A 26,223-nucleotide genomic window follows, 5' to 3' on the forward strand; every position below is an offset into this window, starting at 1 on the left:
CATCAGATGATAGTGAAGAAAAACACAAAAGTGAACTAACTCAGAAAAAACCCAACATGACACAGAAACACTAATGTGTACCGCAGTAAAAAAAGATGTTCGACTGCTCAGGACAGCAACAACTTTCAACATTCAAAAGTTAATTTGCATGAAACATTCATTAATGTGGTTGAATTAAAATGGTCTCTGTTTTTTCATCGATGTTTTTAGTCAAACAGATTTTAATATTGCACAGATGAGAGGCTGAAAAAATCCCACCTGACTGTAAGAAAGTTTATACACTGACATGATGAAAATAATGAATTTGTTTCTGGTTTCATCTCTGATGGGGATGTTTACTTGAAATTGAAAAAAATATACAGCATTGCAGCTTTTTTATAATATTAGGCTTCAAGTTTAAAGAACACGATAATGAGTTCAAATGTATAATCTGGTATTTGACCTTCCGTCAGTAAAATATCTTCTTTCTTTTGGAACACGTCAAATCAAATGCTATGACTTTGAAACCCGGTTTTCTGTCTTCATGTATTTGTGTTGATGTTCATTAGATTCAAGCTAATTTGAACTCACATTCATCTAATATTGTCCTACAGATTCATATAAACTAAAGCGGACATGTGAACTGGACACTAAATACATTCTTTGGTTGAATCTTTGGAAAATTTCACCTCGTGATACTTTAGATTTATTGAAACGTGGATTTTAACACTGAAAGTTGATTCCTTTCCTCAAAAATAAAACAAAGTAAAGCATACAGTTACATCACAGGACAGATTTTATTGTTGCGATTCATGAAAGCAAAAAGTTGAAGAATAAAATCACATCTTCTCTTTATTTACGGTCAAACATATTGTGGAAGAACATGAATGTTTGTTTGATTATGAATGCACAACTAAAAGTTTGATTCCAACATCAATAATCCTTTTAAACACGGTTAGGATCCAACAAGTGAAGAAAATGTCAATGAAAATGAAATGAAAACAATGCATTTCGTAAAAAAATAGATGTTTGGAATACAATCCATAACTTGTCACTGGGTCAAAACTTTACATCCACTTCTTTGGAAAGACCTCAGGTTGACTTCATTTAAAATCACACAACTCCAGACGGCTTTCATTAAGAATCTTAATGCTTTGGATCCTGATGTTCAATAATACATAATCTATGTGGTTAGTAGTCAAAAAAGAGGTTGTTTAGATTGTCTGTTAGATTTCATCCTGTGGGAGAACTGTAAATGAAAACTAGAAACCACCAAGATTGTTTTGTTTTACGCCATTTATATGACCTGTCCAATTTAGGTGTGAATTTTGAATCCAGTGTCCAAACAAATCAGGAAAAAGGTTCATTTGTATAGAATCATATCAGTTTGATTCAGTTTGACTCGGGTTGATTTGATTCACTTACACTAATTTACACAGTACACAACTAAAAAACTGTATAAACCCTTCTGATCGGTGTTTCTGTACACATTTGAGCAGGAATGACATGAGGCTAACATGCAAAAATGAGATGATCCTGAACAGAAAGGTAATGAAAGACAACGCATTACACCACAAGCAAGAAAACTTGCAGACGCTCATGCACAAATCAAAATGGCGGACGCTGGAATTCTGCATTTCCACGCACGTGACGAGAAAGAAAAGACAAACAGATGACGTAAACGAAGTCGATGTGAACTGTACAACAGACGTGATGCTTGTTCTTTGGAAGTATGAACATTAGTATGAACATTGTAAACCTCAGGCTCATTCAAACAACCAATCTAAAAATAACAGCCGCGTGAAGAACATGAGCCTTCCATCATAAAAAAAAGAAAAGAACAAAACGAATCAGCATTTCATGAACAAATAATCTTGCACCACAAACACGTGTGAAAGTTGTCACACGAAGAGAGAAAAAGACAAGCATTGTGTTTTTGGTAAGCGAACCTCAGCTATTACAAAAATCACAACTTAACATGTATAAAGCTTTTTTTCTTCGTTTAAGTCACAGTTACTAAAAATAAGAGTACGTGAATAATTTAATACATACGCTATAATATCAATACCCTAACACTATATTCTATGAGGTATATCCGAGAAAAATTTGGTAAGAAAAGCGCGGTCTGCGCGTCGACATGCCTCAGGCGTTTTATTTAAAGCTTTGCGACCATTCGAAAGAGAGAGAGAGAGAAAGAGAGAGAGACAGAAGTGTAAGAAAGCCTTTGGTATATTTCGTATGTGTTCTTTGCACGATTGCATTGCAAAGCACCGTATCGTCCTGTCGCTGAGGTAAAAACACAAGATTCAGAGGTCAAAACTTCGCTTTGGTTCAAGCAAGGCACTCATCCAACAATATCTCATACTTTGCAACAAAAGCGTTCTCTGGAAGAAAAAATATACTCGCGACAGAAACGCATTAAAATACTGACCTAATCGATCACGTGACATTTCATAAAACAATTGTTTTTAACATCAGGAATGACGTGGTGATCTGCATCAGTTTGGATTCATCTGTCGTGTTTTTCTTCAAGTCTGGTCCGGTGTCAAACTTTGTTCTTTGGTTTTATAGTCTGTCGTGCACAGAAACATCAACACAGGTTTTATTTACTTTTATTACGCGGCTGGTTGGAATGCTTTATTCTGATTGGCCAGTCGCAGCAGGTTCGTTATTCCCAGATAAATACCTCTAAAAACTAATAACACACGATAACTGGGATGCAGCAAATCATTTTGACAGGGTTTTTTTTGACAAATTAAATATAAATATGTCTTTTAATAACATATTGTAAAAATTATTAAACCGAATTGCCCGTTCGTGGCGTTAAAACCGAAATTAAATGACTTTCCCTCGCGGAAGGCTCCATTCTGTAAAAATTAGCTAATGAAGCATTTCAAATTCACATTTCATTTCCAGTTTTTTTTCTCCATGTGGCAAGTAACCGTGTATTAAGCGCGATAATGTACAAGCAGCCGGGTGTTATCGTGAAATGTTATCCGCTTCACGTCGGGTTCTGATAACACTGTCCGGCTGCCTGTACATTGTCGCTTACTTTAAAGAGATTTATATGAGATGAGTAAAAACAGTACGGGTGATGCTTTAAAGAATCGAGATGGCGGCTTTGCTGGTGTCTGATCGTCAGTAAAGTTTCTCAAAAACTAAACCGAGGACGATACACATCGTGAACAATACTGTAGTTACTTTAGTATTTACTGTGGTTAACATAACTCTTGTGTATTCTGTAGTATTTAATTATAATGAATTGATCAATTGTTGTAAATACTGTAGTGTACTTTAATATTTATTATACCATGGTCTGTTTGAATACTGTATTTGGATTGGCTGGAAGGTGTGCATTAAAAGCCTTTAACGCATGGGTAGTTCCAGTCAGTTTGATTACATTTAGAATTAACTGACAAAGTAACCGTCATATTTGCCTGTTTGATCTAAAATTACACTGTAAATATCAATAAAAGCTTTACCTTGGCAAATAACCATGGTATAAGCGGTATAATCCATGGCTAGGCGTGCAGTAAATCATTTTAATGTGCTTCACATCGGGTGTTTCTTTGCCTCCACGTCATGCAATAAAATCCTTTAATGCACGGCTAGCCATGGATTATTCCTTTTGCTGTGGTACGGTTCAAAAACACTTTTACTACAATTTAATATTAAACTATTTTGAAAGATTTTGTTTCACGTGGGACGCTTAGCAATGCTAGCATTTGTTATGCAGATGTTTGATGAGGAACTGTTTAACTCACCCGTTTATCATTAACTCACACACCTCATCTACATGAACACTGCGTTTTTGTGTGGTAATGGTTCAACTTTGACCAGAACAAACATGAGAAATGTTCAGGTTATTTGCATCCGTTCCAGTGTCCTTTTGGACTGGGTTAATGTTAATGTTTCTGTGCCAGACGAGACGGATATTTGTTTGTTTGTGGGTGTTTTTGCATCTGGGTCTTTTACATTCTGAACTATCTGCAACACTACATGTGAAGGGACAGAGAGAAAGAGGGAATACAGTGGAATATCAAAATATCTAAAGCATGGCGTCCGGCGCAGACCGCACTCGAGAAAAAGAAATCTTTGGTATCTTTGGTTTCATCAACACGATTAAAATTACAAATGGAAAATTCAGTGAGGTAGCCTCTGTGGTTCTCACTATAGAGATAGAAAGACTTTTTTTACACACACACAAGTCAGTCTTGGAAGCAGCTTCTTCTAGTTTTTTAAGGGATTTCTCTACGTCCTTCTATGAGTGAAGCAAAGAGAAGAGACGCCCTCGGCGGGTTTGATCTTTGGTGCGTTCTGCGTTGATCTCTGTTAACGTGTGGCCTCGTACCGTCTGCCATCATATCGGCCCGCTCAGAAACAAAAGCCCTGATGCAGTCCGTGTATCATACAACAGATCGTTATCATTCAACAAACAAAATAAAATCAACAAAAAGACAAACAATTTCTTAATTCAAACTAAAACCCGACAGCTAGCACACAGAATGATTCTTTCTAAGAAAAATTAAACACACCCCATTTGTGTCGCTTTTTAAAGTAAAGCTAACTAATAAATTAACCTCTTGCATCTTCGATGCGCTAATAGTCATAAATAGTCATTGCAAACAATTACATCTAATTAAATAACATTAAATAACAATTACGCTGGAAAGAAAACAACTCGGCATCCGGTCGCAAATAAATAAGTCGCGAAAGACGACGATGCAAAGACAAACAAAACGTAAACTTTGGCAAGCTAGTCAAGGGATTCTGGGAACGTTTTGGCAATTTAAATGAGGCAGAATTACAACAAATATAAATTACATAAATAAAATCACATATTGCGAAACCTGGGAAAAACGTTTGCAAAACGTAAGTACTAAGACAAGCGAAGAGAAGCTCTTTGGCCCGTGTTTCTTAAGACCTGACTCTGTATCAGTAAGCAGATGAAAGCTCCAGAACGACTGGAGAATCTTTGGACTAGAAGCTCTAAAGAGAGCGAGAGAGAGAACGAAAGATAAAGCTATTGGACCTACAGTCTACAGTTGACGTTTGGCAGATTATTGGCTTTACAGGTGGAATACCGTGAAGCGGTGCCTTCGAAACCCTGCGGCATCCTCAAACATGGGAGGTCCAGAACCAGAGGTTTATGGTGAGATGATGGTGAGATTGCATGTGCTCTAAGGTGTTTATCTTTGGTCTGCCCTGTCAGGCGGAGTTACACCTTTAGTTTGATAGCAGTGACGTGATGGAGAACCGAGGTATAGTCAAAGAGCTGAACCCTTGACGTCCCATGTTTGGAGAGAGCCGACCCCCCCACCGCTTCGCATCACTGGACCTGTTTAGGCGGGAGGAACATTCTGAATCTTTGGTTTTGTAGCTGACGAGGTTAAGTTTAGTCCGTTTCGCTTGACAAAAAAAAACTGCATAGGCACACATTAAAGACAATCTTCAGCTTTGTTCGAGAGACGCATCGATTCCGCCGCCCGTCGCCGTTTTCAAACCCTTTCCATCCCATTCTGCTTCCACTGTCCCACGCGTGCGGACGCAAAACAAAGACGTTTGTCGTTTCGTTGTCTTTGTTCGTTGTTCAGTTTTGGTTATTTTTGGTTTGTTCCTTTGTTGTCCTTCGAACATGTGTTGTTTGCAGAACAGTAGGTGCAGAAAAAGTTTCTTTGGTGTCGATTTGTCAATAAATAGAAAAAGTCTTTAGTGTCCATTTCGAGTGATCCGAAAAGCCTTTGGCCCTCACGCAGACGCGAGAGAGAAGTGCTTACTGGCTTTGGTTGAATAAGAAATGAAATATGGGTGAGAAAGTGGAAAATGGATGCTCGGACTAAACACCGTCTTTCCTGTCTTCCTGTGAGTCTTTGCAGAGTAAGGATAGCAGGCATTGATGTTGAGATTGTACTCTTGTAAAGGCCCTGATAAGCAATGCCTGCGTTTGGTTTATTAGCGGAACGCAGATGTGTGTGTGTGTGTGTGAGATGAATGTTCTTCAGTTCAGTATCGTACAAATATCATCCTGAGTTATTTTGTGAAGACTGAAGAACATCGGTGTGGTCCAGCCGCTGTTATATTGCGAATTGAATGTGCTTCAGGATTGTGCTCCCGAACCTGGCCGGCCGATGACACGCGCGTGCGTGCGTCCTGTACGTTTATTGAAGTGTGAGATTACCGACTTTTGTGCTTTTGCGGTTTTGACTAGCTTAGAGAGGTTAAAGCGCACCGGCGACGCAGTGCTGACTTAACCCTTCACATGCTTTCCTGAAGTTTCTAATTTAACTTGAAGCTTTGAGCGGTTTCTCAACACACAATTTGAACGGTGAAGTATGGGTGAAATGTAAACCGTGCCAAACCCTTCGGTATTCACCTCGCTTCGGAACGGAAAAGTCTTTGAGTGATTTAGGTGCAAACAGTCATTGTGGATCATTTTTGGTTTGAATAACAAATCGTTTTTGCGTAAAGAAGAGAACGTGAGGTACCTCAGGGTTATCAGGCAGGCAGTGTTTTTTGGATTAACGCTCTTTGGTCAACATCAGCCAGTAAGCAGTGTCTCTTTCCGCCCTCGACCCTCCCCGGAGCGCCAGACCCCCTCGGGACCCCCGCGCTCCGCCTCCCTCCCCCCGTCTCTCCCGGATCACGCTTTGGTACAAGTGCTGGAGGTGGACGTGTTCACTGGACATCCCTCATCCAGCCACTTGTCGAGGCTGCGTCTGCGGGCGTTCATGAAGAAGTTGCTAACAGTGCTGTGTTCAAGGCCCAGCTGCTGTGAGATGGTCAGTTGCATTTCTTTGGACGGACGTTTGTTTTCTTTAAAGATGGCCAGAAGTGTTCTCCGCTGCAGGTCGGTGAAGACCAGCCGCGATTTCTTTGGTGTATTGCTTCTGTCTTTGCTGGGATCCTGCTCCTTTCGTTTGCACGCTTCAGAGGTTCCGTTTGTTAGAAAGGAAACACAAACAGAGAAATCACGTTATTGTCACACATCGACACATCCACACATGCTTTTATTTAGAGCTAGCTACAAATGAGTCCAAATTTAAGGCGATGAATTCACAGGATCGTTTTGTATGATCTTGTATGACCAGAGATCTTAACACATGGTCATCTGGTGATTATCATATTTATATGATATTATGCCAAATTTGCATAGTAGTATTAAATTCAGAATAGCATAATATGTTCTTTGTACTTTTGATAGATGCTGCATATACTAGGGATGTGCAATAATTAAAGAAAAATGCGATAAGCGATAGCGTGCTAAATAATATGATATTTCTTTTTCTAAAGTCAATTTCAATTGTTATAAAATATATAGAAAAACGTCATACAACCAATAGGGCTGCACCATATTAAAGGAAATTGTGATGTACAATAATTGGCTAAATAATGCGATGTGCGATAGAATAATGGTTAAAAAAATGTATGTATATTAATAAGGTGAAAATTAAAAAACCGACATACAGTACATATATGACATTATATCTGATTATTGATCATCTTCCACACAAGTGTCTCTGCTATCTGCATCAACCTAAAACATATAGACTATAGACCACTTCGCAAGAAGTAAACAATGATCCAGAAGCACATCGCTTTCAGTTTTATTTATTTAAATCTCACATACATAAACTATTGGATTTTGTTAAAAAAGTTCTGTTAGATGCATTTTGTTCAACCATTGAGTAGTGTTAAAAAACTGAAAAAGGAAGTTCTCTTGGACCAGCTTTGGATAAGCGTTGTTTGCGTCATCCAAAGTGGTCTATACATAACTTTTAAATAATTTAGTTATTGCAAAATATTGCGATATCCACGTTTGCAATATTTTGATTTATTGCGCTGCCCTAATATATATCGTTGACAGTTTGCAAAATCTGTGCTATAAACTCCTTTAGAAATGCTTGTAATCAATAACTAATAAAATGTTTTTCAATCAAGTTATACTCTGTATCCATATATGAATGTATAACTATAGAGACTGTCAGACAAACAGATGTGCAGAATGTCTTTAATGCCAAGCTTAAAACATCTTAGGAGAAATGTTAATGTCATAATAATTATTTACATTTTATTTTGACACCATGAAAATCACGAATGACTGAAGATGGGGAACATTCATTGGGGAAAATGTGTGAACTGTGAATTCTCAGCCAGTCATGAGACACAAATCTACACAAAAGAGTTTCATGCAATGCTAATTTTATCTTGAACACACTGGCAGATTTTTTTCCAAGCAATGTATGTGTGTGTTTATTTCAGGATTTGATGTGATTACTGCTCTGAATTAAGTATGCACACGTGAGCCTGAACCAGATCAATAGAAATCAGGTTAACATCTCAACTGACTACAAAATTATAATGAAAAAAGAAACTTCAGTTTAAATAAAGGCAGACACACACTCAGACGTGTGCATCTCATTTGTGTGTATGCCTATGTGCGTGTGCTAGTGTGTGTGTGTGTGTGTGTGCATATATGTGTGCGCTAATGTGTGTGTGTTGCTTGCATGTGTGTGTGTTGAGTGCATGTGTTCAGGTGTTTGGACCCATTAGGCTGGTAAAGGTCTGATCCACCTACCAGTGGGACCAACCAGTTGATGATAAATCAATGTACACATGATATTTTTTAAAAGATGTAAACATGGAGAAGGTTTGTGTGATGATTTTGTTTACGGGACATACAGTAATAAACAGTTTGAACGGTATAAAAGCCATTATGTCTATGCAAAGTCCCCAAACACAGTGTGCTGTGTTCACACCCTGATAATGAGTCTTACTTTCTCTTACTTTCCACACGCAGCGCAGACCCATTTGTCATAAAATGAAGAGGGCAGCATGCCAAGTGTACAGGAAAGCGCAAGTCTAGCACTCGGCTCAGAATAAGTTGCTGAGCGTTGCAGCTAGATGTCCTGCGTGTAAAAACGATGAACACCCCCCACAGCCCCATCACAGCGCACTTCAGCTAAATATTTCATAAAGACAAATGCACAGCAATATTTCTACACTTTGCATGTATAATTCATTCAGTAACACACAGCCACTGGAAACAGAGGAGGGTGTTTATGACACACTTACACGCGCACCCACACACACACACACACACACACACACACACAAACATACACAAACACACACACACAAACACAATGGATACTCCGATGCAGAGATTTAAATAAGCACACTTCAAAAATGAATTTCTAACTTAGTCTTTTGTTCTTGTTTTCCAGTAAAAATGTCTACAAATTCTTGAATCATGATGCATTTTCTTGATGAGCTAAATGACCTAAGATTTTTTTTTTGTAAAAAATATGACATATGACAAATATGTTTCATTTTCTTAGGTCAGTTTGCTTCATCAAGAAAATGCTTCTTGATTCAAGAATTTGTAGACATTTTTAATGTAAAACAAGAAAGAAAGACTAAGAAATATTTTTTTTGATGACGAAGTTTACAGGTGCATTTCTATTAAAAAGCATCAGCATGAATTAAAATGATTAAAGGCTCCTCTTGTATTTGTGATGTACTGACAGTTTCAGTGTGTAATTACACCAATGTCCACAGTAGATGGCGCTGTTGCTCCATCATTTACCAGAGTAACCTGAGCAGTAAACTCCATTCTACTCCAGCCCTCCATTACTGACACTTCTGTTTAATGAACAAAACACACACTGAGATCTGTGTAGTTCACCAAAATCAACCCGTTATGATTATTAAATGTCGATCTGTTGCATATACTGGGAAATACTGATTAAATATTGACACCACAAGATTTACCCAAATCTGATCATAATGAATCTAGAGATTCCTGCGAATGCATTTTTAAGTGACATTAAGACTATTTTATATAAAGTGACTTACAAAGAAGGAAAACGTTTTTTTTTTGTAATAAGAAATCCGCCAATGTGGTAAACTAACTTCAAATATTTTATATTTTTCAGTTCTGCTTTTCAAACAGAATAGTTATTAGGGTTTGCAATCTCTCATGTTATTAAACCCGTACGTGAGTCTTTCTTCAGTGGAACACAAGTAGAAGATATTTTGAGAAATGTCTCAGCTGTTTTGTGTTCCTACAACGGAAGTCAATGGAGTTCAGTGTTGTTTGGTTATCAACATTCTTCAAAGTATCTTCTTTTGTGTTCGACATGACATGAGGATAATAAATGATGAAAGAATTCTCGTTTTCTGCTGAACTACAGTACACAGATGACATGCAGCAGCTGTGCGTGTACTTTTGGTGTTTCTAATAAAATAACAGAATCAATGTTTACTTCCTCACTCAAACCCTTTTTACGAGCCCCTGATGGAGTTCAGCGGTGTTCTGGACAAAAGCTCCAGACTTTCCCCGTCAAACACACACACACACACTCACAATGAGACTCAATCTGGTGCGTCAATGAACTGCATGCTACAGCGACTCCATCACGAGCAGCTCTCATGGCGCTTTACAGTGCGATCAAAAAAGCAATTATATTATTCAAAGGGCTTTAACATTTCCACTGTGAGATGGGGAGGGGGGTCAACTTTGGGCTTTTCTAAAAGCGGTTGAGTGAAATCAATGTGATCAATACGTCAGGTTTCCCTGGCTTTCATCAGACGGGTTAGAGTCGCTCTTACACACAACTGCTTTATTCTTCCTGACTGACAAATGTAAATCAATGCGTGTGTGTAAAACAGCATCCAGCAGGCCGACCCAAACCACACCGCTCATATCTGAACACATGACGAATGACATCGATCAGATCCAGACTGTATTGAGTATCAGATTCGAGAGATTCAAGGACATCACATCACTTCTGTTGGAATTGTTTTTGCCTCAATTCAATCCGAAACGTGTAAATCACTCAACCAAAAATAAAATCACATCACTTTTGTTTCTTAGATGTAGTAACTGAGCTCACATCATCACAGAAATGTTTAGAACGTGAGCCATGAATTTATCAAAACAAACAATCAATAAAACACTACAACCACAGAAATGATTCAATCACAAAAACAACAGAGATTGTTGTAAATTGTAAATAAAACAACGAGCAACCAACAATTTCAAAATGGGCAAAAATGGTCCAAATTATTAATCTGTTTTAGACTTCCTTTCTGGCATTTCTAAAATGAATTTGAATTTCCTAAAATGATAAAAAATAATGATATTTTGATTTAAAAAAAACTCACTGCAAAATATATAAGATTAAAGGGGCTGTACAATGCAATAGAAGAAACATATATTGTCTGTATGGTTCCATAAGGAACCTTTAACGGTTCTTTATGTTTTTAGACATAAAAAGGTCAGATTAAAAAATGCTTCTTTTAGCTTTTCTACAAAACGTTCTCTGGAGAACCAAAACGGGTTCCTCTTTGAAGAAGCATCCTTTATTTTATGTGTAACCGTGACTTACAATTTTTCTTCTTCTCACGGCTGTAGAGAAGTCATCCGATGAATATGAGAAAAGGTGAGAGATACTGAGGAACAGCAGGCGGGCGAGGGGGGGAGGTCGACATCAGATCAATATTTCACCGCAAAACACGATCAGTAACGCTGTTTTCACTTGTTCTGTGAAACCCTCGTAACAGATGAGACGGAATCGCTCTTTCTTTAATTTGAGATGTGTTTTCTACTGTCACGCCTCACGCCAGCGCTCACTCTTAACACACGGTGCTGAAAAGCTTCTAGCCAACCATTGACTGCAATCTCATCACAATATCAACCATTTTCTAAGCACACGCTCTTAGTGTGTGTGTGTGTGTGTGTGTGTTAAAGTGAAAAGATGTGTTAAATGCATTATGCTATAGTCTTACACTTAGCTGTGTCATTCTGTGCATGTGCAGATATCCTTAATGTGGAGGCTGTACACATCATGGAGAAATGTAAGAGAGAGAGAGAGAACAAAGAGAGAAATGGTCTCTGTATCATCTTGCACTGGTGGTTGATGTCAGCTCGGGTTTGTTTGCTGTGGCAGAATGAAATACAGCGTCCCAAGAAAGTAAGGGAATGTTTTAGGTCCAATACAGCAAAAACTCTTTCATCCTATGACATTAACTTATAACTTATAATATGCTGTTTCATCTTTTAAACAATTTGACACAAAAAATTGTCAAATTATTTCAAATTCAAAACGATTTCTTTGTGTTAACCGACATATTACGGGAGAAAAAGAGCCATACATGTTACAAATGTTGTAAATTTGTCTCGTCTGCAATCAAAGGTCAATATTAATGAAAGATCTCAAATCAACTAGAACGTTTCTAAACACATTTACTCAATTCCAGATTATTTCACCTTTACGATTCTCATTTATTTACACAGACTCAATACTAATCTATGAAAGAGCAACATCTGAGAAATGAAATGTTTCTCAGAGCTAGAACAGTAAAATGCCAGAATGTCGCGTTACATTATATAAGAAAACAAGATAAATACAAGTCAAGTGTTTGTGTTGTCAAGAGAATTTTTAGACGAAATGATTTGAATTTGTTTACAATAAATATGATCCACTTTTGTCATTTTGAAGACGTTATCTGTGTTTACATCATTCAAACTTTTTCAAGAAAAGGAAATGCTTTTCTCTAAATAATATGCTTCTGCTACTTGTCTTATAACGATAAAAACCCTTTGAAATTATTTTAGACGACCAAGGCCACAATTTCACTTCACCTCTACAATAACAAATAAAGAAACACAAAAAACAAAAGGTCAATGTGAGCATGTGAGCGCCTGTGTGGAGAGGTGAGAGTTCATCTGGATCTGACATGATGACATTAGGGGTACAAAGGTTTGTTTCCAGACAGAAACATCAGCACACTGATAGAGCCAATCAGAACACAGACAAACTGAGTGTTGAAACAATGCTGATGAGGTAACCTTCCCACAACATCCAATCAGCTTCGCAAACAAACACGTAGTGCTTACAGATGCAGAAAAGTGAGGGATAAACAAGACGGAGCGATCGCTTGATGCACTTAAACGCTTTTGTTTGATGCTGAATGTTCTGTTGTTGGCGATCTGCATGACCCTCGCTTGCCTACGAACATCATCATTGAAAACTTGATGACATCATGCGTTCAAGAAATAATTCACTCAAACACACAACGACTGTTATTATTCACTCACTGGGCGTTGTGGAGGTGACATTTTGTGTTATGGACGTGAAATAAAAATGTTCCGAGATTTAATTTGTTACGATTATATTGAACCATCTGTTTGTATTTTACAGAACCCTGGCTAATAGTCTAAACACAAAAAATGTCAGTCTATGAAAAAATATATATACAAAATAGGAAATAAACCTGCGTTATGGATGTGACAAAAAAAGGACGTGGTTTTGGGAGACGATACACTTTGTAGGATTTCTGTAAAATAAAAAGCACAATCCTGAAGTAATAATACCCGATGAATGGAGAAGGAATGTCTCTTTATAGAATATTAAATAGCTTCTTTATATTCATTTTCATGTGTCCATTTATGAGGAATATGTAGAGTTATGGATGTGACAATCCTGAAAATAACTCTTACCTGAAAAATCATGAACTAAAAATAAAACAAATGCTTTAAAAATTTGAAGAGAGATCTCACATGAGTATTTGAGCCACCAAATGTTAAAATCTGTGCTGTTACCAGAGTAAAAAATAATTAGTGGTAAGGTTGACATTTTCACGGAATTGCCCCACTTTTAAATTATTACAAACATATTGTGTTCGTGTTTTGGAGGAATGTGTATTACAATATCCTCATTTTTTTCTGCCCTGTGGTTGACGATATAAAGAACACACACCAAAACAAGCAAAATCACAGATGAGATCTCATTAAGACCGCAGACTGCATTCATTACTCGTTGTATAAATACTATGCACTGTGCTGTGTTTTAACTTTTCTGTTTTTCCTTTTTGCCCCTGTAAAGCTGCTTTGAAACAATACACATTGTGAAAAGCGCTATATAAATAAACTTGAATTGAATTGAATTTAATTAATATGTTCATAGATTTAATGGAAACGTTTGTTTAAGTCTCATGTGTTTCTGAGATGTTTCTTCTGAGAAAAAGTGTCAGAAACGTCAGAGATTTCACAGACGTCATATGAACTCAAATCGACTCAGATCCAGATGATTTGACCACTGCAAACTGCATTCATTCACACCTCCAGAGTCTACTTGAAAGGTCATGAAAGTGCATACAAGGTTGTTCACAGCGATGCCATGGAAGAACCTTTTATGGTTCCACAAAGAAGCATTCAGTCAAAGGTTCTTTAAGTAAACCATCTCTTTCTTACTTTTTAATAATCCGAAGAACATTTTTTTTCTAACCAAAAGGTTCTTCTACGGCACCTTTTAAAGCATCATTTTTTAATGTGGTTTTTGTGTCTGCTTTAATTTCTCCTGAACAATTTCAGGAGAATCATCTAACCTCATTCTTAAATGAAACGTCAACTGTAAATAAAAACTGTGATGTGTTACGTCAGATGTTATCTCCTCTCGTCCTCTGGAAGGCAAACATGAACCTCTCTCTCTTTCCTCATAGCTGAAGTTTAAACTTGCCAATTCCTCTTAGCAAACAGAGTCCTGTCACAACCGCTCTCACACTGAACTTATCAACTTCACAAATATCACCGGACGCACACAAAGCTCTCCATTTGCAAGTGGTTTATTATTCATAAAGAAAACATCAATAGCTTGTAAAGGCGATGTACTGTGTGTTAATTTAGGCAAAAGATGCTTTGGATAAAAACTGACGAAATCAAACATGATGATTTTGATGAACATTGGTGTCGCTGCCATCATTCACTGTAGAGTATGAAAGTATTAAATTAACAGAAGTTGTTCGGGTTGTGCTACATCATGTCACCATTTGTCTAAAGAGTAAATCCACCCGACGCCGTGTGCTCTCACATGAGTTAAACTTTAACATCCGCAACACACAAGTTTAATTATATTGATTTACTTCAGATATCAGAAACATAAATCCATCTGAGAAACAAAAATCCTCCCCTCTCGTCAGATAAAAACATGTTTTTCGGTGGGTTTACTGATGCTGACAGCAGTTTCGTGATGCCGGGAGAGCAGAAACTTTGCCCTTTGCTCGAGATGAAGTGTGCTGACAGCAAACCCCCAAATCACAAGACATTCAGAGCCAACACAGATAACCCTATCACCACAGAAAAACAACACTTTACTACTGCGGTCCGGCCCAGATCTGAAGCCAAACACACAAATCTACACAATATCCACTTAGTCTCAGATGTTTCTCTTGAGATTACACATAAAAAGAGACGTGAAACTCACAAAGAGTCCGGAGGTGCATGAACGTAGACCTTAGAGATGAAATCATTTGGATTTGAGTCAATGTGATGAGAAATGTTTAGATCTTCAATAAAATTGACTTTTGATTGCAGACGAGACAAATCTGAGCTCAGTTGGACACATTGTGGTGAGATCTCAAACTCTACAGACATTTGTCAGATTTCTATGCTGTGAAATCCAATGACTAAACGAATATATTTAGCTAACTAACTAATATTGATCTGAGCAGCCTAATAAACTCCGAAATGCGTAATTTTATCAATAATAACAAAGTGTACTTTGGTATAATTGAATGTTGTCATGTAGATTCAGAACAGCGCCCGTTTTCTCCCGCTTGTCTCCTCAATCATATTTCTGAGATTCTTTCCGTCTCTACTGGTGTGTTATTGGGTTAAGAGAATCTCATCACTAAAAGGTTCCTCAGAGCCATTAGAATGATCAAGCTCTGTCCTTTCTGGCGCGTCAAGGTCACCGGCCGCCTCTCTTTCCCCACACGGCTACGAGAGATTCCCTGAAATTCACCTGAAAACATCTGCGTTTGGTTGTGCAAGGGTTTTAATTATCCTCTGAAACAACCCGGCTCAGAATAGATCAGCAGGAGTCAGTCGGGTGCTGGGAACGTTCCTCCAGCGTCAGCTTTACTGGAACAAGTTGGGATCGGGTTCCAGATCAATGCGCATCGGGTGCACACGTTTATGTTATTGTTGCCAGCATTAATGCCCTTTTAATCTTTAAGAGATTACCCGCATCGATCCGCCGCCGTTCGGCAACACATATTTGTTTGAGAAAGTGACATAACACACATAACACATCGCTGGACGACAGAACGGAAATACCCATCAGCTGTGAGGTGCTGTTTTAACCGCACCACCAATGTGATGTCAAATTCTTTGTTTTTCTACCTTTCAAAAACTAAATGTCTTTATAGCACATCGTTTTGACTGACGAAGAACAAGATCGGCATCTTTTGTCTCATTGAAACTAAAAGGTGACATAACAAATACTGAGATGCTTTTTATTCCTGTGAAACGTGTCTATTTTCTCCTTTGTAATGGTAATGCAGAAGCATCACTTGTGATGTTTGGACATTTCTAGTTCATATTTTTTCTTGGGGGTCCTGCACTTATTTAAACCGAAACCGCGGCCTTGCCAGCCCGGATCTAGAAAGAGCCGACCTGTCAGCATGATTCAGAAGTATATTTATTTATCTTATTTAGGGTCTGGACACACGAGTCCCCTGCACCGGCCTGTTTTTCAATCAGTCCCTCACTCGTATAACAGCTCTTGTCCCTTTTGATCATTTCCTTAATAAAGTTGTTTGTCCACACCGGACAGCAGTGATTGCTTGTGCGCTGTGACTCCAGTGAGCTCCAGTCAAACGTCACCTTTCATTTGACTAAATTAATAGCACAAAGACAAGCTTGTTTTCTTCTGGAATATCAGGTGCCACGCTTTCTAAACACAGCCATCCTTTCAGATGTCAATCACTAATATTATATTATATTATTGAATATTGAGTTCTACGGATTAAAATAATTTACATAGGTTTGACATCACATGAGGCTGAATAAATGATAAAGGAATTTGATTGACTGACAAAGGAATTTTCATTTTTGGGTGAACTGTCCCTTTAAGAGCAGTTTCTGTGATTAACAGAGCATCTTATTTAAGAAAGAAAATCTGATCTGTAAGAGTCAACATAGTGACATTACATTGAAATAAATCACATATTCCAGTGACCTACAAACAATGCAGAAATATTTCTTCTCCGGCACCATATTTCTTTGTTGCTCTTCGACTGAACATAAAATGGAACTCTATTAACGGTTACACAATGTTCCCTGGTCTTCTTAATGGCCACATTATCTTTGCTGAATTTACAGTATACGGTCAGTCGGCTTTCATACATTGACATGCATGAATTGCTTTATATTACACATTCTATGATTCTTATAAGATTCGGCAGTAAATGACGTCAATACAGTGATGACAAAATTCTTCCGTCTGGCTCATTCACCATGGTATGATGTCATAATGTGCAGTTTCTTTATCTTTTATTGTCGGGTTTCTCTCTTTGAAAGGTACGAACAAAAGCCAGGTGCTGGGCCGCACATCTCTGCCTGTTTAACCCAAGACAAGGTGACGTTTTGTGCGTCGAGCTGAGGGTCACGCAGAGATTTCTATCAATAATTCATGGAGTCGCTGCGGCCTCTGTTCTTCTTTTCAATTCCCCTGCAGATCACATAATACCCCCCCAACCCAAAGCCATCTGTGAGACTGGAACCCTGCAGGGACACAGCATTAAAGCTCCTAAAGCAACATCCCCAAACGTCCACTGAGCTTCTGCACAGATGCTGCTAAAAATACTCCAAATATCTGTGTCATATCCACATGAATTTCTTTACGAAGTAAACATGTCTATCATCTTAAAGCACTGATGTTTGCTCTACAGAACATTTTATGAACTGAATGTATTGAGCATATGCTGGTAGATCATCAATGACATTCACAAAACAATGTTTTGGTATGTGACGAGCAAAATAATTTACACTTTGCTGAATCCAGGACCTAAAATCGACATTTCTCTAAACACTATTGCATTTCACTTTTTCTAAATGCAAATCTTCTTTATGCAAATTTGAAATGTTTATGAATACAGTTTGGATGGTTTTGTATAGAAGGATAATATCCAATAATATTTACACATACATGCAATAAATAGCCTATAAATAAACCAGCTGATGCGTTAATGCATAGATTTCATGCTACGCGTTTTGTTTGGCAGACGCGCACGAGACATCAGTGCTGTCCATTATTTCAGTGAATAATTGTGCATCAACCTACAAATTAAAAATCGATGCGCACCAAGCTTTTATTTTAATGCACTGATAGGATCCTATTCAACAACGCGACACGGTTTCTGACACCTACAAACACTCGACGCATCTACAGCAGATCCAAACCGAGCCCATACGTTAAGCGAATGGAGGTAAATTCAGACCCTGCGTTTTCTTCAGCGGAACAAAGGAAAAAAAGAGCCTGCACTAACCATCGCTAGAGGGGGCAACAAGCGTGTTGTAGAGGGGCAGGAGGGCAGTTTGATGGGGAACAACAGTAATTACCGACACATCCCTATTCAGCGCCTTTCTTTAACACACACACACAATATAACTCCTCTTCCATTGCATTCCACACGACCTGTCAGCTTCATTTCTTTTAAAGCAAAGCCTAAGCAGTATATATACAGTATATATTTTAATTAAAGAAAAACATATTAAAAAGTAGCAAATATCAACACTACAATCATGATGCTCACCTCTGGGTGTTTACAAAATAAAATGAAATTGAGTTTGTTTGCATTCACGAAACACTACATGGCGCACAATAAATATTGAGTAATACAAACTTAAATCAAACACAAAAGCCCACTTTTGAAACACTGCATGTTCATTGTGGTTTACGCAAATAAAATGCATGTTAAAATGTTGTCGTTGTTGTAAAAGGCCATATATCGATCATCATTATAAATCAATATGAATCAATACGTGCGAAATAAACATTCACATTAAACATCAAAGCGCGTTGAGTCGGGGAATTGTTTAAAAAGAAAGCAGATACCTTGTCTTACCTGCAAGCCGAAGGGCCGACATCCTCTGGAATTCGGGCTCCTGTAACCATTTCCACATCCTCCGAAACGTCTCCCGTCCCGACTTGAGTTTACTCCAGGGTTTGGGGTTGCGCAGCAGGTCCGACAAGGTTCCCTGCGAACGGCACAGGACCCGCTGCGCGAAGATGGCCTGCGGGATGCTGTAGCGCTTCAGCTCGGCCGTGATGCGCTGAGCCACTTCTTTGGTGTTGATCTCCTCGAGCTGTCCCGAGCCGGCGCCCGGAGTCAGCGACGAGGAGGAGGAGGAGGGCGGCCTGTCCCGGCCGGAAGCCAACACGGGCCCGTGGGATTGAGGGTGGTTCGGATGCCCGCTGTGGTGCATTCCGTTCAAATGGGGCATCATGCCCCCCGCGGGGCCACCGAGGCCTCTGGAGAGGTGCTGGTCCCCTCTGGCCAACATGGCAGTGTGGGCGTCAAAGTTGGAGCTCAGCATCTTGTCGTGCCCGTGCGCTCCGTAGTTGTGGAGCGTCTGCTGGGCGTTGTGGATGGAGCCCAAGCCGTTGCCGAGCGGACTGCTGGCCAGCGGGGACAAGCTCTGACCCATCCCGCTCATGTCTTTGTGGTAGGGGCTGTAGAGGTTGTTCATGGCCGGTAGAGCTCTCTCGTCCCGCATGAGAGTGAAACTCCCGCTCACGTTCCCAGAGAGACGCTGATGATGGTGGTGATGGTGGTGGTGGTGATGCGGATGGTGAAATTTGTCGGACACCGTGGAGATGGGCGGTAACGACTGGAGCGGGGTCAGCGTGGTGTATGTACCGCTCATCCCGGGTGGAGACGTGTCGCACGGCATGCTCATGGCGTGATGGAGCGGGAGAGACAACTCCGGACGGTACTCTCCTCCGGCGCCGTCCAGAATCGATGCCATACTGGACACCATGGCGGACCGCGACGATGCCACGCTCAGGTCCTGGTGTATCCGCAAAGAAGCCCCCGGCGCGTTACGATTGTGATGCGAGCCGTGGCTGCTCATCAAGTCCTGCTCGTGGCTTAATCCGCCGTGTAGGGTGCCAATGTCCATTGTCATCTCTTGGTTCATGGCGTACGCATCCAAATCCTTGGCCAGGCATCGATAGGCGTCATATGCGGTCTTCATTCAGTCCATTGATTTATTTCCAGCTTTGTGCAAGGGATGGGTTCTCCTCTCCTCTCCGTTCGTTCGCTTCTCTAAGGCCTCTCGGTTTTTTACCCCAAATAAATAAAAGAAAAAAAGAAAACACCGATCTCTATCAGACGGGCCAGTGCTGATTCCTCCTCCCCATGTCCGAGCCCTCTACTCCTCCTGCGTCTTCTGTTTGGCCAGCTGGAGGTGCTCGGGGTGGGCTTGCTCCGCTCGCACCCGACCCTGCTGAAAGGGGAGGAGATTTCGCCTTGATCGACGTCGACCTCGCCCAATGCGATGGATGTCTGGCGCCGCGCGTATCCGCCTCCGACCAATCGCCGATGGTTCACCGGGGACGCTTTGGCGATGTCAGGACCGGTTGAGATTTGTGCGCAGGCTTTGCATCTGGAATCTCACGTCAGATGCGCTTGCGCGCGCGTCCCGTTGGCTGTCATTCCAAAGCGCTTCATTGTCCACATGATCCTCCCTAAAAAACACATCACACGAATATCAACAAACCAACAGCTAAACATGCAGGTGTTGTGTGCGAATGCTAGAATTTAATTATGCATAATTATATTACAATAATGTTTTGTACTCAAAAAATACAAAAAATATCATCATGTTTTTATATTAATTTGGTAAATTCATTTCATATGAAATATATATATTTTTTGTCTCTAAACACACATTTACAGTGTTCGTTTATTTGTTCTAAAGAAACTATGGCCATGTGCGATAAGAACAGACGACGAGAGATGTTTAGCATGTGGTCTTAATTGATCAATCCATTTCTTTTGAGCGCTCGGGACAGTGAAAAGACGCAGCTTAAACTGTCTCAAAAGTAGCAGATTTCTCGTATGCCGTTTACTTTAGAGTTGCTATTTTGTTTGGAGCTCGCGCAGATGTTGCTTTTGTTTAAAGAGACTGTAATTAAGGATGAGCGACAGAAGTCTGAAAAGCGTGACCCATTTTTCTTTTGATCAGCTGTCAGAGGAGGAGCAGGAGGTGCTGGGGGCTCTTGTCCTCCACGGGCCCCTTTTCGCCTTTTCAGCTGCCGAAATCACAAATTGGAGGAAAAGTGCGTGTACCTGCCACGCGACTGGGGTAAATTCAGTGACGGATACACAAAAGTTTGATTCCTGCTCTGATGTTCTTTAAGAGCTTTGTGCTGCTGCTCCTTTCTAAAGCGAGGAATCACAGGCTGGAAAAGACCCTTATTCATGTCAAAGAAAATCGATATATGAAAGAGAGAGAGAGAGAGAGGGGGGGGGAGAGAGAGAAGCACACACATACACACGGACACAACATGGAAGGTTTCATTTTAGATGCATTTCAAAAATATAAACACTCAGTGTTAATTCGTTTTTTGTAATGGCAGTGATACCAAAACTGAACATACACGTGCGTATTAACATGCATGCATGGCCAATATTTGAGTTAATCACAAACCAAGACCAAGAAACTTTTTCCCAAGTCTGTATCAAACAATATGTATCAACATCATCACTGTATTTTAAAATAATTTAAATGTCCCATTTGCTGTTTTCAAGCGCATCTAACTTCAATACTCGAATTAATTCCAATGCTTTAAATTCCCAAAACAGTCATTTGTCACAAAACATTGAAACTGAAATAAATGCATTATTAGAGGCCTACAGGAATAAAAAGCTTGTGTCAGGCCCAAGATTTATAAGTGATTGGATTAATTTACCTTTTGTTCGTCTGAATGGATTAAGCACGTGGACAATGTAAATGAATTACAGTTGAGTGTATTATAATTCACCCTATTTCTTTTAAGCTAAAGGCGGGACGCCTTTCGATGCCTGTTCGATTGGGACAGTTTTTTTCGCCTTGTCTTCGCTCGTTTCTGTCCCCTCTCAGGCCATCTGCTGTGTAAGTGCAGCTCTATTGATCAGAATCAATGCGCCTCGGACCCCATGATGGTGTGTGCCGTTAGTGGCCATCAGTTTGCGCTCTGCGCTGCATCTGTTCCGGGCGACCCGGATGCTTTGCCTTCGCCTTCAGTCATCCTGCAGCTTTTGGTAAGTCTGTGTTTTTACTCTGGGAGGTTCAACAGGATCGCGGTGTCAGAAATGCTGTTCGGAAGGGTTTCTTTGTATTCGTACGGGAGTCGTCGTGCGGGTGATGCTTTTATCCAGAGCGCATGCAAATCACATTAACCGGGTACATGCATGGCCAGAAGATCCTTCAAAATGAGTATCTGAAAAAATATCTGTATTAAATACGTGTATTATTTTTGCTAGCTTGGCTTCGCTGCACGTGCATAAGGCATTATAGTCAAAATTGGAAATAAACTTCCCATGCTCGGTGTGTTAATATTCGCGGTGGCTTGTGCGTGTTTAAAATATAATTCACGTACACCACACCGTTAAAATACGATTAAACTCCTCAGTGTTCAGTTTAATTATCTGAGGATTTGGAATAATGCCATGTCGACGGCAGCCAAGTTTATATTTTTGCTTTGTAAATTGTACCAGAGAAAATATTAATAACTGTTCATATAAAAAATAATTGCGTATTTTTGCATTTATAGTAATACACTGTATGTTACAAGTGTATAAATAATTGTTTTATTCTTGTCAATATTTAGTCATTTATTCACTCTGCTGTTACCTTGTTAGTGAAATGCATGAGCTACAGTGAAGGAGAAACAGCATCTTACGACCTCTGTGTTTGAGGAAACTAAATAACGAAAATAAAATAACTTTTAACTCAAAGTCTCAACAATAAGATATGTGATGAACATATCTTGTCAAACATGCTTTCAGAAACCACGTCATTGATTTGACAGAGACACACACACGCAGACATACACACACATACAGAAGGCTGTTGGTTTGGATCTTTTGTTTGGATTGTTTCATGCATTAAATTCTTTAACAGGTGCCCAAAGACTCATTTCGTTTTAATTGAGTTCAGCTATTGTAAAGTTACACAGGCGTGTCGGTCCTTCTGTATGAATAATATCACTTTATTAATAGAATAACAAAAGTAATACACATTTTTTACCAATTTGTTTTTATAAATTGTATAAATAGCCATTTTGAATAACAAAAAGTTAACACTTTCTTCAATGCTTTTACAAAGGTTTGATGTTAAAAAGTATTTGTTTTTGAAGCTGTTGTTTTTCATTTTAATGTATGGACGTTTTCCTCATTTCATTACATGCAACAAAAAGTGAATTCATCTTCAGGCGACGTTATTATTTTAATGGACGAAAATGATATTTCTTGGACGAATGTAAAAGAGATTTTATGTTTCCATTGTAAGATCAACAGGAGCAATCAGACCAACATTTTCATTTTCATGTTTTTCAATAATTTCTGATCATGTATTTTATTTTGCCGTTTTAAATTTTGTAAGCAGGAAAACAGGTTTGTTTTGCAGCTTCTAAAAATTTAAATTAAAAATATATTTGTATGATTTACTTAAGTGTACATACTGAGTTTAATCTTTCAGAAAAAGAGAGGGAGAAATTTCAATAGTGTTTATAAGATTATATAAAGACATAATGCAAAGTTGTAACAGTTGATGTTTTTGACCGCGATTTTGTTCCTTTTCTACATTTGACGCTTTTAAAAAGAACATCAACCTCTATAAGAGCAGAACTAGGCCCTTAAGCAAAATAATATATATAGTCTTATTATCCTCAATGTAAATCATCCCAAAATTGAAAATGCCAAATGGTGTGTAAAACACGATGTTACTTATAAACATGACGAAAAACAAACAAACGGTGATGGTAAAAAAGAGTTTTGGTCAAAAATGTTTTGTCAACAAAACGAAAGAAATTAGCCCACATGACAAAAATACGTCATTGTGCTTTAACATTTACTTTAGTAAGATTTAAACATTGTAGAATCTAGGAATTTTACTATAGTAAATACTACAGTATTTTTATGTGAGTTGTATAATTCACAATATTACAAGTTTAACGTGTTGCGTTTTTTCAGGCTTCGTATTTATATTAAAATCTTTTTCAATTATAATTTATAAATCTTTTTAAATATGGCCATGCTTGTATTTAGGTTCATTGATGATGATGTTGTTTTTTCTGTAGGGACACTGAAGTTAGAGAGCAGTGTATTGATTGTTTTGAGTGAATGTTCGGGGTTAATTAATAACTTCTATTGGTTGCATGTGTGAGCAGGTTAACACCGAGCTGTTTAAATCATTTTCACTGTTGAAAAACACTTAAATATTTCTCAAATCTATCAGGTTTATCATGTCTTGTTTATCCAATTCACTAAAATGCTGTTTTGCTTGCTGTGTTTTAGGCGGCACGTGACCTTTAACCCTTGACACGTTCACCTCATTCTGCCCATGAAAGACAGGCGTGGACAACAGCTCAACTCTTTCTTTATGTGTAGCCTATAACAATAGTGAAAAAAATAGAAACAGAAAAGAGTGTGTGATGTCCTGATGTTTGTAAACATGATGCAATAAACTGAGATATTGCAGGTATCACATGTCAAATTATATTGTTTAGTTTCTGAGTTGCATTATTGTTTTTGTTCAATTTTCCTTTAAAATGAAAATACTCACTAAAGTATGTCAAGCAAATATATTTAAGCTTCTGCACCCTTGACTAATGCAGACATTAGGACAAAGAGAATTAACACATTACAATAAAGTTGTAACATGCAAAACTGAACCAATGAACAATGTCGTTTTTAATATTTAGTTAGCTACCAATACAATTGTTCAGTGTGCATTAATGTTTGCAGGTACAACCCACAAAAATTGAAAATTGATTAAAGTTAAAAAGTAAAATAATCAAACAAACGTGATAGGTTATGTAATTCACGATTAAATAAAAATGTATAAAAAAAATCAAAATAGTCACTGCAAATAAAATTATTAAATTCTCTAGACAAACATAAACTGACTTTTTAAATCACACACACACACACACACACACACACACACGTCCATTATTTTGCATGTTTTTTTGACACTCTGCAGGAGTGCTAAGCACTTCCGCTCCCTCAGCAGGCCTGTGTGTGTATGTGTGTTGATCATGATGTGAGGATAGTTTAAGTGTCTCTCTGGTTTAAGTGTTTATGCTCAGAAACTGTGTCCTGTACAAACAACATGTTTATGCGTAAGGGTTTAAAATCTGATGAGATTACACAATCACACTATTAATGACCACATTCACTTACTGCTTACACTCAAAGCCAAAAAACAATTACTTATCATGAAGAAATCATAAGATTCTGTAATGATTATTATTAATATAATAAAATAAATGAACAGGGAGGCTGGTGCAACATCTAAAATAACATTATTAAGTATTAAGAAAATGTAGCAAACCTTAAAGCAAGAGCAGGTGTGCAGATTTTTCTTACAGAACTGATTTTCTCTCGATCACTCCTAAAACACACACACAGATTTACAATTTACAAACACACACAACACCACATGTATGTATATTATAGTGTCTAACAGGGCATTCTATATTTTAATCATGAGTGTATACGTCAGGACTTAAATCCACAACCCTTGCTTTGCATGCCCGACAAGTTTGCAGTACGAAATAAAAATGTGTTAAATCTTTCCCTTCGGATGATCTCAAGGATGCAGGCTGTACTCACTTGTATGGTGTGTTGGTGTCTCGGGCGGGTGCGTGAGTTTCTCTCCGCTGCAGTCACAGAGTCTATAGACACAGTCTGCTGGTCAATATGGAAATCAATGACTCTACAAAACCATCTCTACACAACAATCTAACCGTGGTTACAAATAACTACACTGTGCAGTGTTAAAGGACACATGTTCACCGTAAAGGGCACTTATTATTTTGTTATGACATGTTTGAAAATGCATTTTATATTTATTTTAAATGTATATTCATATAGTCAGGTGGAATCAATTGCACTAAATAATATTTTACCAAATAAAATATAAAAAATAAACAAGTAATTTATATTATAATCTAAAACTTCCTTAATATCTCTCTATACATATGTCATCTACATATCTAGATATATTTTCATATATTTATATAATACAGATAACAATTAAAACACACGTTTTTATATTCTTGTTAGTCAATGTTTTAAAAGACACTACTTAGGGGACTGTCACGTCACTCTGTTTAAACTATGACCTCTCTCTTTAAAGCTCAAAGGTCAAGGGTCAAGCAGACACATGAGGCAAAGAAAACCATA

At 38.5% G+C, this 26,223-nt stretch overlaps 1 protein-coding gene across 2 annotated transcripts; it reads right to left on the reverse strand.

The window, feature by feature from the left end:
• Positions 1-757: 757 nt before the first annotated feature.
• On the reverse strand, positions 758-25,393 carry onecut2 (one cut homeobox 2). Of its 2 annotated transcripts, XM_056730373.1 has the most exons (3): positions 25,370-25,393; positions 18,882-20,516; positions 6,663-6,903 (listed from the first exon to the last, which is right to left on the reverse strand). In XM_056730373.1, the coding sequence occupies exons 2-3, from the start codon at positions 20,021-20,023 to the stop codon at positions 6,795-6,797; spliced, it is 1,251 nt and encodes a 416-aa protein (XP_056586351.1). In that variant the 5' UTR covers positions 20,024-20,516; positions 25,370-25,393; the 3' UTR covers positions 6,663-6,794. The 2 variants fall into 2 exon arrangements, with proteins under 2 accessions (XP_056586350.1, XP_056586351.1); XM_056730372.1 differs by lacking the exon at positions 25,370-25,393 and having other exon boundaries at positions 758-6,903; positions 18,892-20,516.
• Positions 25,394-26,223: the final 830 nt, after the last annotated feature.

Source organism: Triplophysa dalaica, chromosome 19 (assembly GCF_015846415.1).
Source record: "Triplophysa dalaica isolate WHDGS20190420 chromosome 19, ASM1584641v1, whole genome shotgun sequence".
Classification (NCBI taxonomy): domain Eukaryota; kingdom Metazoa; phylum Chordata; class Actinopteri; order Cypriniformes; family Nemacheilidae; genus Triplophysa; species Triplophysa dalaica.

Bases quoted from the DNA above. Each gene is read 5' to 3' on its own strand.
- onecut2 (XM_056730372.1), bottom strand. From the start codon at position 20,023: ATGAAGACCGCATATGACGCCTATCGATGCCTGGCCAAGGATTTGGAT. The intron at 6,904-18,891 runs GTAAGACAAGGT...GAACCTCTGAAG, and splicing joins GTCGGCCCTTCGGCTTGCAG to CGTGCAAACGAAAGGAGCAG.